Genomic DNA, 14,753 nt, shown 5'->3' on the forward strand with positions numbered 1-14,753 from the left:
AAAGAGGCGAAGGCATTAATAATAAAACCCGACATTCGGCTAATAGAACATGAGTTGCTTGATATTCATCCGGGACAAACCTCAGACAAGGATCGCCTGGCTCGGCCCGGTCCACCCCAATCGGTAAGGATCAGCCGACCCGGACGCCCGTCCTCGAAGTTGAATATTGAAAAGTGTGCTTGAAATTTTATGAAACTTTCCCCTAATTAAATATGAATAAAGTTTGGTTTCGGGCGGTCGGGCCCCGGCCAAGCCCTCTAATCCGGCAGCAAACACGGCAAAGGGTTGGGTCGGGTTCCTGAGCCGACAGGGCAGGGCTGCCCCGGGGCCGCTCCTGGACAGCGCTGCAAACCGAGCGATAAGAATGAATGGCGGCAATAAATCACGTTTTGCGCAAGGTTTCGATCAGGGGTCGGGAAAGGATTCGATGTGCCACCACTAGCACCCAGATCGGTCAGGCTCGGTGCGGGGCCTTGTAAAGGATCCTTTGCAGGTATGGGTTGATTAAAGTACGCAGCACGCACACACCGAAATGCGTGGGGCAACAAAATTGCTGAATTGCTAATCTGTGTTACTACGTAAAAAAGGGCTGATTTTTACTATATTTTTGATTACAAAAAAAGGGGCTCACTAGCCACTACAAATACCACCTCACTTTAAGAAGAAAATTTTAGAAGCTACGCCTAATGTCCTAACTGAACGGTCTTACCACAAATTCGCCATTCAAGAGCTCCGTTTAGGGCGCAACGGGAAAAAAAACAGCGTTGTCCCCAATGCTTGACCCCAACCGAAGGTATCGGAGGCTCGTTAGCCCAACGCATGACACAATTAGGTACGGCCGACAACTTAATAGCATTAATCAAAGCATGCCAACATGCGGTCCCGTTGTCGATGATGATGACGATGTTGGTAAGGAAGTTCGCCGCGGGCATGGCATGCTGCTGGAGGGAACGGAACACTCCAAAGTTTTTCGATTGATTCGTTTCATTTCGCAAATTGACTGCCCTTTTGGGCCACACTGGGGCCAACTTCGCTGCTGGTGCTGCTGCTCGGTGGACTGTTATTGAGTGGACGCGGACGACAACAACTAATTTATTTATATTCTCACCTTCGCCCAAGGCTGCTCCCGTGGCTGGTCACGCGGCCACCGGCCATTTTGTCTTCGAAGAACGCACAGCGGTAGGCCACGAGACCCCCCGGCACTGGAACCGGAACCGGGTCTGGACGGGAGGTTGTTTGTTCTCCGCCAGTCGAACCGTTCGCTCGCGAGCCCCAATCTCGTTCGACGCTGCGGGATAAAAAGCGTTTTCAATCAATCGTTTTATTGGCCTGACGGCCGTGACGGCATCCGCCATCCGCCGGCGCGTGAGTGCGTGAGAAAATGGACCGCGACCGGGCCTGTGATTGGATTTTGATCGGCTCTATTAGGCACTGTGTCCTGCGGTGTAGTCCTTGGGGGGGTCCACAAGCAAACAAGAGAAATAAAACAATCAAGAGGTAAAAATAACATTACTTTTAGTAGTCGAGACGCCGGCATCATTAGGGAAGAGTTTGTGAAGAAAGCTGCAGGCTTTCACTCGACGAAATGACGTGCTGATGCCGAGAGGATGTTGCCACCAGGATCAACTGGTACTTACGGTTGAAGGCTTCTGATGTTTTAAGATGACACCAATCCGTGCGATGCAACGCTCTCCGTTGCCATTATTCATTATTCATCCGGGTTCGTCGGGTCGGGTTGCTATGATTTGCAAAAAGCCCTCTCGGAGCCTCCTGCGTTAAGCACTCTCCGTTGACACTCGACGCTGTGTGCATCGCAACCGAAGCCGGAAGCCGGAAGCCACAAGCCGCACACCCGGCCTGCCTGCCTGCCCCCACCAAACAGACACAGCTTGGTTCGATTTCTAGCGAAGACGACACACCGGGTCTGTGTGGTGATCCGGACCGATTCCTTGGCCGAGAGGCAGATGAAAAATTCATCTACACCGGGTGTCGCAGGATGCCGGGGTCTCACAGCCCCCCGGTCTCTTACTGCAGCAGTGTTTTATTGAGTCCCATAACACGAAGCATAACAACAAGAAACAAACAGCTAACCGAACCGGTCCTGGCTCGGCATGGCCATATTTAATATTCCGTCAGCACGGGACCCGGCGCCCAACTGATTCTTCCGACGGCCTGCCCGGGGTGCAAAGTTTATACGTGAGAATCCTGCTTTGTCTCACACACTCGCGCACACACATGCCGGCATGCTCCCCGAGGAGATTCCACGCGGAGTCGGAGTGCGCCCTAATGGCAGCTTTACGGACCGCAACAGCTCATCGCACCGGTGCGGCGGCGGGATCCCTCGGCCAACCCGGCCCTTGGAATGGGAGGTAAATAATTCATCGCCCACAATTTACCGTAAATAATAGAAGCAATTAGGTAAGTTTCCCATCGGCTAGATTAGCGAATGGATGAATAATAGACGCCAAATTACAAAAGTCGTCCATATGGGTTCCACTGGCCACCACTGGCTCTAACGGGAAGCTTCTCGGGAAACGCAAAAAAGTTGGACCCCTCAGAAGTTGCGCTTAGAAATATGATTCGGGCACACGCTGGTTATGGTTCCCGGTGAACCAATTGACCTTCGCGATCGCCTCGAAGGTTGGCAACTAATGATCGGTCATTTCGAAGGTATAGAGAGCCCCACAGTTGTGCTCATTATCGACAGTTGCGAAAAGTTCTTTGGCCCCAACACTCTACCTCGACAGTCCCAACAGGTTGAAGTGTAATCTCCAGACGGAAATTGCCGGCCACGCTTATCGCATTGTTTCATTAGTTATGTAAATGGTGGCTAAAGATACGAATCCACGTTTTCTTTCTTAACCTTCCCCTCTCTCTCTCTCTCTCTCTCTCGCTCTCTCTCTCTCTATCTAAAAAGTTCTTTAAAGCGATTCCCTAAGAACACTACTTTTTTCCTGACTTCCTTTTAGGCACTAGAACCGGCCCGCTTAATCCATCCCGTGAATCTTGCGAGCAACCAAAAAAGGACCCGAAAGGACCAATGCTTGCATTCCTTCGCGGGCGTCAGTAAGGACCCCCAAAACGAGGACGCACTGGACAAACAGTCGGACCGGAACTGTTGGCTACGCGAGGCGAACCGAACCAACAATCGCTGAACGCAGCGTTGGAATTAGGATTCGTTTTCGCACGTAGTGGCCAGTTCTCGGCGTACCAGAACTTTGGCTGGAGTGTATTAAGTTAATCAGTCGAATGAAACGGAGCTCCCACAGCACACACACAAAAAAATAGTCCGACACCGACGAGGACTCGCGCGGATAATCAGAAACATTTGTACCATTAGGCCGGGCACCGTGTCGACCGTGGCCGTGGCCCGGGCCAACGTCCGGCCAGCAGAAAGCTAAGGCCGTTTGGCCGGAATTCGGGCTATTAATATTCAAATTAAGCATCCAGCGGCTAGGTTGCGTTGCTGGGGCCATTCGCTTCGTCTATTGTACTCGGGCGCGTTTCGCGCGTGAATTCAAGAGAGCGGAAAAGATGGAATAATAATCATAAATTTGGAGCTTTCGCTTCCACCACCCGCCGGGCCGGGGCTTCCTGGCCGGCTGACTCTGTGCCCAGCACCACCAGCTGAGGTGCGGTCCGGCAAATATTTAAATGAAATGGCGTGTCAAAATCCGGATAAGAAGTACGCAGTTAGTGCCGCACCAGAATGGACATCACCGGTTTCCTTTTTTGTTTGTTGTACGCTCTGTTCCTTCGTTCGCCATCCATCCACACAGGATGAGTTGTTGGTCGCGAACTCGAAACCGAATCTCGGCCCGCAATCCGTTCGCTCGGACGGAGCCCCGGGTATCCCGGGGAATAATGGCTGTAATGAGCGCTAGATGTAGCCTCACGGCCACCGGCATTCCTGGGATTTTTAACTTGTTGTTGCAGCTAATGGCTCCGAGCGGAAACAGGGGAAACCCAGATGAAACTTCCTGCTGCACTGCAAGCAATGTACCTGTGTGGCAGTTTTGAAACTCCGCTCGCTCCGGTGCTCGTTAGAGAGCCGTCGGGGTCGGTGGGCGAGCGGGCGGTAGTACGCAAAAATGGCACTTTCTCTCTTCGGGCCTCACATCCTGCGAGCTCGTAAACAGTGGAATTTACGGTTAGAAAAGTGTTACGGCCCTCCCCGTCCCCGTGCTTAACCCTGTGTCGCAGTGCCACGAGGTGCCACGAGGTGCCACGAGGCGCGACTAGTTCGGAATCCTTGGGCTCCTGTGTGCGTTCGGTTGCGGTTCCCTTCCCGGCTACCCGTCGACACACTCGGCGGGGCACTAGCGTCCTTCGCCTTGGTTTGCCAGATCGTGCCGGAAAATGTTATTTGATTGCCAAGCAGCGAGGCCCGGGCAGGAGAAAGAGTGAGTAAAAAGTTTTGCTCCACATGAAACCATTTCACCGGAACATTCGCAAGACAAAAAAAGGTTAAAGTTTGGCCACCACCACCATTCGCCCTCAAAGACCGTGCGACTTGACGTGGAGAAGTTTTTCTAACCTCCTGAGGTTTATCCATGGACGGCCCCACCACCCCCGACTGCGACGACGTTTTCCGCTTTCCTATCTGACCAGCGACCCGTTGGACGATCCGCTGCGAACGAGGCAATGGAAGAAGCTGATGAAAATTTACTACGACCGTGTTACGAATGGCCGATCGGTGGTCGGTGTACTGTGTTGCCGGAGAAGCTCGGTCCCATGGTAAGATATCATTTTATGGCACTCTTGCCGAGGGCCTTCCTTCGCTCGACTTTCGGGGGCTTAAATCAATGATTTAAGTTCACAGAGCCGATTTAGTTTCACTTTTTTCCATCTGAATTCTAAGTTCGATTTAGTTTTGCCTGCGGGATGGATTCGGGCATCTCGCCGACTCTGGCACGGAAAGTATTACACACCACAAGTGAAACTATCTGGTTTTCATGCTTATATTTAATAAACTTTTTCTGCTTCTTATCTGGCTACAACCGCCAAGTGGTCTTGGCCTACATCAGGGCCCATCATGCCCCCCCGCCGTCCCTCTGGACGCCCTAAGAAGACTTTACGTGCTGGTTCGACGTACGCCATACTCATGACATGACCACCCCATCGGAGCCTACCGAGGCGAGACCTACCGGAGGTTGTTGTGGGTGGGGCTACTGACGGTGGCGCCATCATGAACTTGGTCTTATTTTCATTTATCTGTAGGCCGAGATTCTCCGCAGCTTGCTCAATCCCTGAGTAGGCCTGAGCTACATGGGGGAACCGTCGACCTATAATGTCTACGTCATAGGCCAGGATATGGCTGGACCCTGGATGGACTGGATCTGGATGGACGTGTTTTCACAGCATTTGTTCATAACTTCTTGGGCAAAGTTCCTGATGTTTTAGAACGATTCCAAGGCCTGATTGAAGTAAGTGGCGATATTTTATATGTTTGCGATATGTTTACGTTCTCCGGAAATGGTTGAATAGGTTTCTAAAGCAAGAACCTGAAACAATAAAATGTATGAAGAAAGAAACGAATGGGTTTTTGAAATATTGAGCAAGCCGAAGCAGTTTTTAGATTTTGTTACCATACCAGCAAATAAGAACTTACATTATCCTACAAACAAAACGGATGCCAACGGTTTTTACGTGTCCGCCAAGGCATAAACAGTTTGGCATTTATCTGAAATGCCAGATCGTTTATTCACGGCTCGTGTGGTCCGCAGTTATTAGAATTCACACAAACTTGATACACCCTGTAAAAAATTTTAATTTGAAAAGAACTCACTCACAACATCACTCAGGAGCGCCGTTGTTGACAAACAAATTTTGGCTCTTTCTGCTCATGTAAGAAAATATGGCTCTTTTTTTCTCTTCCCAGAAGCTGTCAAAAATCGACCGATTGTCAAAAGGAGAAATCCATTGAAGCAAGCTTTGTTTAATAAACAAGTGCAAAGTGGCTTATTTTACAAAGGCGCTAAAATAAACGATTGCAGTTAAAATGGAATCTTCGGCATGTATTAAAAAGGAGGATAGTGTTGAGTAAGTTGGAGTTCAATAATGATTGGAAGGTATAATAGCGCATTATTTTCCAGAAATGCAAAAATATGTCGATGGTGTCTGTCGAATGATGATGCTTTGGAGGCTCTAGCGAACGACGATTCCGAACAATATAAACTTCAAAAGCTCTCCGATGGCACCGGTGCTCAGGTAGTACATTTGTTGAAACACACATTTCGCCCTGTGCTACAAGGAAGATTGTTCTATGGCACTCTTATTTTTCCAGATTAATTTCCTACCTGGAGTTCCATCGTATTTGTGCACGATGTGCGAAGCGCGTTTGGAAAAGATGGAGATGTTTCGCTGGCGATGTAATGAAAACAATGGTTTGGTCGATAAATTTATCGAAGAGCAGAACAAAGCGAAGAAAGCATCAGAAATCAGTCAAAACCGTTTTGACCACTCTGCCGAACAAACGGTTGGCACAGAATTGTCTATCAAAACTGAAGTTACCTCATCGAATACAGCAAAGGATTTGCACTTGAATCAGCAGTGTTGTACTGTTCATGAAGCAAATAGTACATTTGAATGTTGTGGCAACCAACCATTCGAAGCAGAAGAAAACCCCATTACAATCAAATTAGAGTACGTAGATGTCGATGAGCAATATCGGCTGCAAATGATTGCTATACTGGATCATGAACAGGACGAGCTGCAAACAAATCCTTTAGAATTGGTCTTTCAGGATCAAGAAGATCACTCTATGTCAAAGAACATGTGTGAAGAAGAAGAAAATCACTCTATGTCAAAGAACATATGTGCAGATGGCACAAAGTTGTCAATTAAAGTTACCTCACCGGATACAGTGAAGCATTTGCACTTGAATCAGAAGTGTTTTAAAGTTCATCATGCAAATAGTACATATCAATGTTGTGGCAAAATACCTGATGATTTATTCGAGGCAGAGGAAAATCCAATTGCAATCAAATCAGAGTACGAAGAGGTCGATAAGCAGCATCAGCTACAAATAACGAATGGTCTTCCTTTGGACTCGATCTGTCAAGATCAAAAAGATTATCCTGTGACCGTGGCAGATAATACAAGGGCTGATGATTCAGCAGCAGAATCTACTCAAAACGTCTTAAGTCCCGGAACCCGGAAAGTCCATAGTAAGAGCCATTCCAAAAACCACGAGCACCGCTGCCCTCATTGTTCCGCAACATATCCATTTTTAAGCAGGCTGAAGGTACACATCCGCGCTCACACCGGCGAAAGGCCATACAAGTGTAAAGTCTGTGAGAAAGACTTCTGTTCATCAAGCAATCTGGCAGAACATTTGAGAATTCACAATAAGGATCAACAATATCAGTGTCCTCATTGTTCATTAACGTTCGCACAGTCATCTAAGCTAAAGATTCATATCCGCACTCACACTGGCGAAAGGCCATACCAGTGTAAAGTATGTGACAAAGCCTTCTGTTCATCAGGAAACCTGTCAGTACATTCGAAAATTCACCATAAGAATCAACAGCATCAGTGTCCTTATTGCTCTTTAAAGTTTCCATGGTTATCTAGTCTAAAGTATCACATTCGCACTCATACCGGCGAAAGGCCTTATGTGTGTAAGGTCTGTGGCGAAGCCTTCCATTCATCACAAGTACTAGGACAACACTCGAAAATTCACAATAAGGACCATCAGTGTCCTCATTGCTCTTTAAAGTTTCCACGGTTATATCAACTAGAGAATCACATCCTTATTCATGCTGGCGAAAAGCCATACCAGTGCAAAGTATGTGACAAAGCATTCAAGACATCAAACAAGCTGGCAGAACATTCGAAAATTCATAAGAAGGATGAACCTCATTAATTCCTTCGTTGTTCATTCAAGTTTGGGTTAGAATAAGTATGAATACTAAAATATATGAATTCGGGAATAGCAGTTAGAACAATTTCACAAATCTGAATCAGTACAATAAAATTAATTTTTTTTTGATACTGGGTTGTATATAAAATAAGAAATCTTTAAATTACTGAAAGAAAATAGCATTGAAATATAGAAAAAAGTTATTGAATTAAACTTAAGCTAGGGATCATCAAGGAACATTGCCTTGCTCTTGGCTTTTGACGTTTGTCTTAAAGTGTTAACTGCAGATTACTGTTTTATGCAGTCCTTACCTACTTACTCAACACGCAATTACAACCTCCGAGCGGTTATAGCCTGTAACAAAGACTCCTTCCACCGCTCGAGGATCTGCCGCATGGTGAGATCTGATCAGTGGTAGACGTTTCCTGAGAGTTGCCAACTGTTTCATCATCGTATGGGACTGCATGTCCTCTTTTTTGTGTATGGGTCTCTGCCATGATTCCAGTCCAAAGGCATCGACTCGCTATCGCGTACCCCAACTATGAATTGATTAATCTCGTGCTCTACTTTCTTCTTTCCATTTTTTATGAGCTCAGCTACAATCCCGTTGGTGCCTGGTGCTTAGTTGTTCTTCAGTCGGCAAATGGCCCTTCGGGTCTCCTCTATGGTTGGTGGCAGGAGCAGATTTGTACCCATCGGTGGAGTTTCCGCCTGCTGCTTCCGGCTAAATTCCAAATAGTCGCAGCAGCAAGTAGGTATGAAGTTTCGGTGACCTACCATCACCTTGTAAAATTATTTTGTGGCTCCGTAGCGCACTCTGTTTTCCTCAAGTTCACGTATTTTTTGCTCTTCCCACAATCGTTGATAAATGGGTGCACTTGAAAAAAAAATAGTCTCCTTCAACATCCTATTCAAAAATCCGAGGCGACGCTTCGAACTTGGTCAAGCGTCGCGTTCAAACCAACTTGAAAATGCTGTGAGCGAGCTGTCACTAAGTGACAGCAAGATATTGGCATATCGCTATCTCTCCCGCAGTGTGTTTTGCATCTGGGGCGGGTTCGAAAAGTAAGAAAAACACGATCCGGGCACTCTGACTCACCGTTCCGGTGGCCGCAAATTTGTGTTCCTAATATACTTCCTCGTTTGCAGAAGAGCGCGCGTGTTGCGATGGCTGCCACTTTGAAGCCTTACCTGACGGCCGTTCGCCACACGCTGACGGCGGCGATGTGTTTGAGCAACTTCTCGTCGCAAGTCGTGGAGCGGCACAACAAACCGGAGGTGGAAGTCCGCAGCAGCAAAGAACTGCTGCTGACGCCGGTGGTCATATCGCGCAACGATAAGGAACGAGTCCTGATCGAAACGAGCGTCAATTCGGTGCGCATCAGCATCGCCGTGAAGCAGGCGGACGAGATCGAGAAAATCCTCTGCCACAAGTTCACCCGCTTCATGATGATGCGGGCTGAGAACTTTATCATCCTGCGGCGGAAACCGATCGAGGGCTACGACATCAGCTTTCTGATCACCAACTTCCACACCGAGCAGATGTACAAGCACAAGCTGGTCGACTTCGTAATCCACTTTATGGAGGAGATCGACAAGGAAATCAGCGAGATGAAGCTGGCCGTCAACGCGCGGGCCCGTATCTGCTCCGAGGAGTTCCTGAAGCGTTTCTAAGGTGCTACTGCCACCGATCTCGATCACAGTTGTTCAACTATTCCAAGGTACGCCAATCGGGCGATACTTCGTGGACCCACTAATTAACGTTCTCTTCCATTTTAGCATTTTTTGCCGATTCGGTCGGCAGCGTGCTGCAAGCTAGTGAATCGCGTTAGAAGCGGAAATGCAAAGCGTATTAATCCTTTCGGATCGTATTCAAACTAAACAAAAACAAGTCGAAAGCATTTTGGTTCGTAATTTTATCTACCATAGAATTCCTACGATAGTGTGGTGAAGAGACGGAAATATAAGTTTCGTAACACACATAAACACACGAGCACACATGAGTGGACATTCATCCGTTTCTACGCGTAAGTTTTAATCACAAGGATCGTCCCCAGAGCCGGGGCCAACAGCCAGTAGCGGTGACTACTTGCGACTTTTCTTAAGACTAAACCCTTCGCCCTGGAACTCTCGGAACTGATCCTCGTCCGGTTTGGGTTCGCTCAGTTCCGCTTTCCGCACGCTACGATCGAAGCGTAGCAACCCAAACGGATGATCGTAATCGGGGATACCGCGGACATAGTTCTGTCGCTGCACCGGCACCGCATCGCTCGCACAGTTGTCCTTTTTCTTCTTCCCATCCAGCCTCGTGCCTTCGCCCTTGAACGCGACGAACCCGGTCGGTTCCGGCATCAGCTCGGTCGGGTCGATCGTCATCGGTTCTTCCTCCTTCTCTTTCCGCTCCGGCTCCTTGTACCCGACCGGGGGCGCAAACTCTACGTTCATGTCACACTCGATGATCGTGACGGCCGGGCCCGGTTTCGTTTCCAGCACCGACAGCTCGTACGTTGTGTTGTTATACTTGATCGCAATCAAGTCCCCCGTCGTCAGGCAGGCAAAGTTCCGCAGGCAATTCTCGAGCACCGCTTTCGGATTGGTGATGTCCAGAAACTCGACACTTTGTGGCTCAAACTTGCTGTACGTCGCCACCGGAATGGACACACTTTCGATCTCCACAATATCGCCCTCCTCCAGCAGCAGGTTGTGCATCATCCAGTAGGGAATGTAGATTTTGCCTTCGTCCGCCACAAACTCTAGCACGCCAGCGTGCGTGCTGCGATTGATCTTGCCGTTCGTAAGCTTGAACAGCATCGGATACACAACGTTCAGCCGCGTGAGCTGATCGAGCGCCGACGGTGGCATAATGATTTTGCCACCGTTCTCCACATCCTGGCGCTCGTTGCCCGGCAGCATCGACACCGAGTAGCACTTATAGGTGGTGTTGAAAGGACGCGTGTGGTCCGGAAACATCATATTGAACCCGTTGAACTGAAACTAGATAAAGCAAAGTCAGTTAACGACACGGGCACTGCGATACACACATCGGATCCTCACCATTTTGTCGATTTGATCCCTTTGAATATGACGAGATACGGTTTTAACACAAAAAGAGAGGCCCTGAGCAGTAAGGTGGATTTATGAACACACGGGGAAGTGAAAACGATTTTTCCTTATTTTAATACGTATCTCCTAGAGTCGCAATGACGATGTAAATAAAAACTGGCGACTGTTTTGACAGCTGTCGACTGCTATAATTCTTTATAGTGGCTTTATAGTAATTCAGAGCCCAACTTTATAGCAATATCCGATCACAGACACCTAGTGAGAATAACGAGAAACACAATTTTGAATGGAACGCCGTTTCGAAATCGGTTCGGTTTCCTATTCGGTTTGGGTGGCGAGTTCCAGGAAAAGTTTTGGTTAACGCAACCGACGAGCATACTTACTTCATTCATCGAAAACCGAGATACACCCAAAGGAAACAATCAGACTTGGCGGATCCCTTTTTAAAAATTGTTAAATTATTCTTCACATTCAGCAGTAACACGAGTATATACAAAATATTATTTCATTGTCTTGCGGGGAACGGTGGCCTCTTTTCTGTCGTCGTCTGCCACCGATTACGTTAAGTAGCGATCGCTGCGTTTCGATTTCTTACTTCCTAACCAATCGGCCTCACTCGGTGTAATTTATTATTATTATTAGAAATAGCTTCCTTCCTTGCCTCACGGTGCGAACCGAAAACCGAAAAAGGCCACAGATGTATGTTAGAGTTTATTTTTGTTTGATATATTTCACAGTTTGTTGACATTTTCTCCTTTCCACGCGTTCGTGTACAAAAAGTTTGATTCCCCGTTTTTTTCTCTCTTATCACATTTACGCAACAGCGCAACGGCTAGCCAACAACGCGCCAAACAAAAGGAACAGACACGCCTCGATGTTAACGATAAGTTTTGGTTAGAACATTACACATTACGCGATTAATTCCAAGGTAAATTAAGAGTAACGCTTTGATCGTAAGGGTAAAGAATTAAAATTACTTCCATCCATCATTAGCTAACGGTGTGTTTCGTGTTGCTCACGTGTCGGCCGGAACTGCCACAAACCTAGCAGAATTCTAACGAGCTACTGTCACGAACGACGCGTCCTTGTGAAAACCCAAACCGAAGCCTTTCGTGGTGGTTCTGTGGTCAGGTTGTTCGGATGGAATCGCTCCAGTCCCATCGTTGGGTGCCGCTCGTCGGTATCTCGGCCGGGATCATAAGTTAAATGCATCAGTGAACCCCCCCAGCCAGGCGCTGCGGAGGCGCCTGTCGCTCTCTGTGTAGGTCTCATCGATGGTAGAATAGGTCCAGCAGACGGCTTTTCCGGCCACCGGTTGCTGAGCCGCCGCCACCACCGCCGTTGCCCGACTGCTGCGGTTTTGTACTAGTCTCGATCAGCTTGTTCTTCATCTGCTCCTCGATCAGCTCGTGCATATCGATTTGCCACTGCTCGAGTTGCTGCAGCAGTTCCACTTTTTGTTGGATCGCTTCCAGGAGCTGACTGTTTGCCTGCATCAACTCCACGCGGTTTTTGGCGAGCTCCACCTCGGCCTTCGTACGCCGCTCGATCGCCGCGTCACGATCCTTGCGCGCCTGCACCACCGTTTCGTCCTGCGCCAGACTCGAGTGGGACGCATCCTCCCGGGCCTGGTTGCGTTCCTCGATCGTACTCTGCAGCTCCACGTCTCGTACCGAGAGCTAGACGGGAGAGTGAAGGACGAGCCATTATAGTTGTGACTATGTTGGCACGCGCCATCCATGCTTACCTTGCTCTCCAGCTGCATGATGACGTCGTTTTTCTTCTTCAGTTCCTCCTCCTGCTCGATCAGCATCGATCGCGTCTGCTCGAACATGGTCTTGAACTGCATCGCGTCCAGGTTCATGATGACGTGCACCAGCTCATCGGCGGCGGACGACAGCATCCCGCGGCTGAACTTATCGTTCACGGTCATGCTGGCGCTCGTCGCTTCCGGGTTCGGCGTAGTCATCACCGACACCGACGCCATCGTGTTGTCCAGCGACGAGAAGGACATGTCCGAGTGGAGCCCTACGGCGGGAGCAAAGATATTGTAGCAATCGGAAGAGCGTAACTCCCCCCACGGGGGGGGCCAATACTCACCTGAATCGTCATCGTGATGGGTACTGCGCAGCGTCTGGCAGAGCGTCTTCAGCTGCTTGTACACCGATTGTGCCTCCTTCAGGACCAGCTGGCCGGCCTCGTCCTTGGCCGCGGGTCCATCCTCCTCGCCGTTCATCTCCTGCAGCAAGGACGAGTGGTGGTGGTGGTTGAGCTCGCTGTGTAACGAACGCTGCGAGTCGAACGACTCAAGCCGTTCGCTGAGCGTCCCATTTTCACGCTCGAGCCTGTCGAGCGTCTGCACCGTCATCTGGTACTTGGTGTCCTGCTCCTTGGTGCTTCGCTCGAGGATGTGTATCCGCTCGGAGGCCTCGTTCAGCGCGATCGAGAGGTTCTCGCGCTCGTTCGCCGTCATGTGGAGCCGGTTTTCGAGCTCGTTCTTCTTCTCCAGGATGAGCCGCAGCTCGTTCTTGAGGCTCTCCAGGCTGCTGACGTGGTCCTGAATGCTGAGCGTCCGCCGGTTGCACTGCTCCTTGATCTCCTGCAGCTGCGCCGACAGCTGCTGCTCGGTGGCGTTCGACTTGGCCAGCTCGTTCGAGAGGCGCGTGTTCTGCGCCGTCAGCTCCTCGATCAGCATGTTCTTCTCGCGCTCCATCTGGCGCATGATTTGCTCCTGTGCCTCCAGCTTCTGCCGGAACTGCCGGATGTCCGACTGAAGCTCCAGGATGATTGCCTCATTTTCGCTCGAACTGATCTCTAGCTGTCGCTTGAGGATGTACTTCTCTTGCTCCAAGTTCTGTGAAGACGGGACGAAGTACCAATTGAGGTTAGTCAAAATTACGAATTACCGTTCGATTGGCAAAATTAACCTGACATTTAAGCCGAGCCGGGCCAATTAGTTTAGCAAACAGTAGCCATCGTACAATGGCATGATGGAACGACAGTTCCCCCCCCTCTCTCTCTCTCCATTCGTCCTTCAAACCCCAGTGCAGTAATGCCATCTAGTAGCCATCGATGATGCAGAGTGAAAGCAATCGTTGGGCAATCCAATCACCATCGCAAAAGCATTACAAAATACGAAGTCTACCAGCAGGTAACATTTGTTTTCGACATGATAAATTCGATGCTTGGGTTGTCGAGTTCGAGATTTAGCTTAGCCGCTTTCTAACCCATGTATGGAACGTCCTAGCAACCAAAGGACACGACCTCGTGGTGGATCAGAACACCCGTCGATAACGAATTCCGCATAACGAGGCCACCTCTACTGGTCACTGTGTGGCCAGCCCTGTGGCCGAAGGTAACGGAACAGCAGACCAATTTATCGTTGTTTGCGCCGCGAACTGCTCTACTAAGTAGGTTTCGCTAACCTAGCCGCTGCAGCCAAGGGGTTCTTGCGGCACTACGGGTCACCACACAGACCGAGAGATGGGGGCCAAATCGTTTACCGACGTCCACACGTCCGTTAGCCCAAGTGGAGGGCACTCCGGACCACCACGGACCGCCGCCGACGGTTAATTATCGCAGGTGGGGCTAGAATCACGAAACACCTCCGAATAGGGTCTGCTACTACTACGGAACTGAGGCGGACTGGGCCTGGACTGTCTCGCGTTTCGGTGCCGCCTTTGCATTTTTGCAATCTGTTCGCCCATTAGAGAACCCATTAATGGCCGCGAAGGGCCATAAATTGTTCTTAACCGCCGGTCACTGAATCATAGCGTGGCAGTCTCTCTCTCTCTCTCTCTCTCTCTCTCTCTCTCTCTCTCTCTCT

The 14,753-nt window shown here is 49.3% G+C and overlaps 4 protein-coding genes across 6 annotated transcripts in view; 2 read left to right on the forward strand and 2 right to left on the reverse strand.

The window, feature by feature from the left end:
- Positions 1-6,802: 6,802 nt before the first annotated feature.
- Positions 6,803-7,867, forward strand: LOC131211793 (zinc finger protein 239-like). Its single transcript, XM_058205413.1, has one exon. The coding sequence runs from the start codon at positions 6,803-6,805 to the stop codon at positions 7,865-7,867; it is 1,065 nt and encodes a 354-aa protein (XP_058061396.1).
- Positions 7,868-8,900: 1,033 nt separating this feature from the next.
- LOC131212351 (actin-related protein 2/3 complex subunit 4) lies at positions 8,901-9,784 on the forward strand. Its single transcript, XM_058206188.1, has 3 exons — positions 8,901-8,929; positions 9,014-9,585; positions 9,644-9,784. The coding sequence occupies exon 2, from the start codon at positions 9,032-9,034 to the stop codon at positions 9,536-9,538; it is 507 nt and encodes a 168-aa protein (XP_058062171.1). The 5' UTR covers positions 8,901-8,929; positions 9,014-9,031; the 3' UTR covers positions 9,539-9,585; positions 9,644-9,784.
- LOC131212350 (ubiquitin fusion degradation protein 1 homolog) lies at positions 9,673-11,057 on the reverse strand. The gene is made up of 2 exons (XM_058206187.1): positions 10,919-11,057; positions 9,673-10,858 (listed from the first exon to the last, which is right to left on the reverse strand). Exons 1-2 carry the CDS (start codon positions 10,919-10,921, stop codon positions 9,950-9,952), a joined length of 912 nt encoding a protein of 303 aa, XP_058062170.1. The 5' UTR covers positions 10,922-11,057; the 3' UTR covers positions 9,673-9,949.
- A 384-nt stretch (positions 11,058-11,441) lies between these two features.
- The window catches only part of LOC131209263 (bicaudal D-related protein homolog), a 16,170-nt gene continuing 12,858 nt past the window's right edge, over positions 11,442-14,753 (reverse strand). For all 3 annotated transcript variants that reach the window (XM_058202286.1, XM_058202287.1, XM_058202284.1), the window contains 3 exons: positions 13,028-13,781; positions 12,675-12,955; positions 11,442-12,606 (listed from right to left, as the gene is read on the reverse strand). In XM_058202286.1, the coding sequence (XP_058058269.1) occupies positions 12,196-12,606; positions 12,675-12,955; positions 13,028-13,781 (1,446 nt within the window). In that variant the 3' untranslated portion in view covers positions 11,442-12,195. The remainder of the gene's footprint in view (positions 12,607-12,674; positions 12,956-13,027; positions 13,782-14,753) is intronic.

Source organism: Anopheles bellator, chromosome 2, assembly GCF_943735745.2.
Source record: "Anopheles bellator chromosome 2, idAnoBellAS_SP24_06.2, whole genome shotgun sequence".
Taxonomy (NCBI): Eukaryota; Metazoa; Arthropoda; class Insecta; order Diptera; family Culicidae; genus Anopheles; species Anopheles bellator.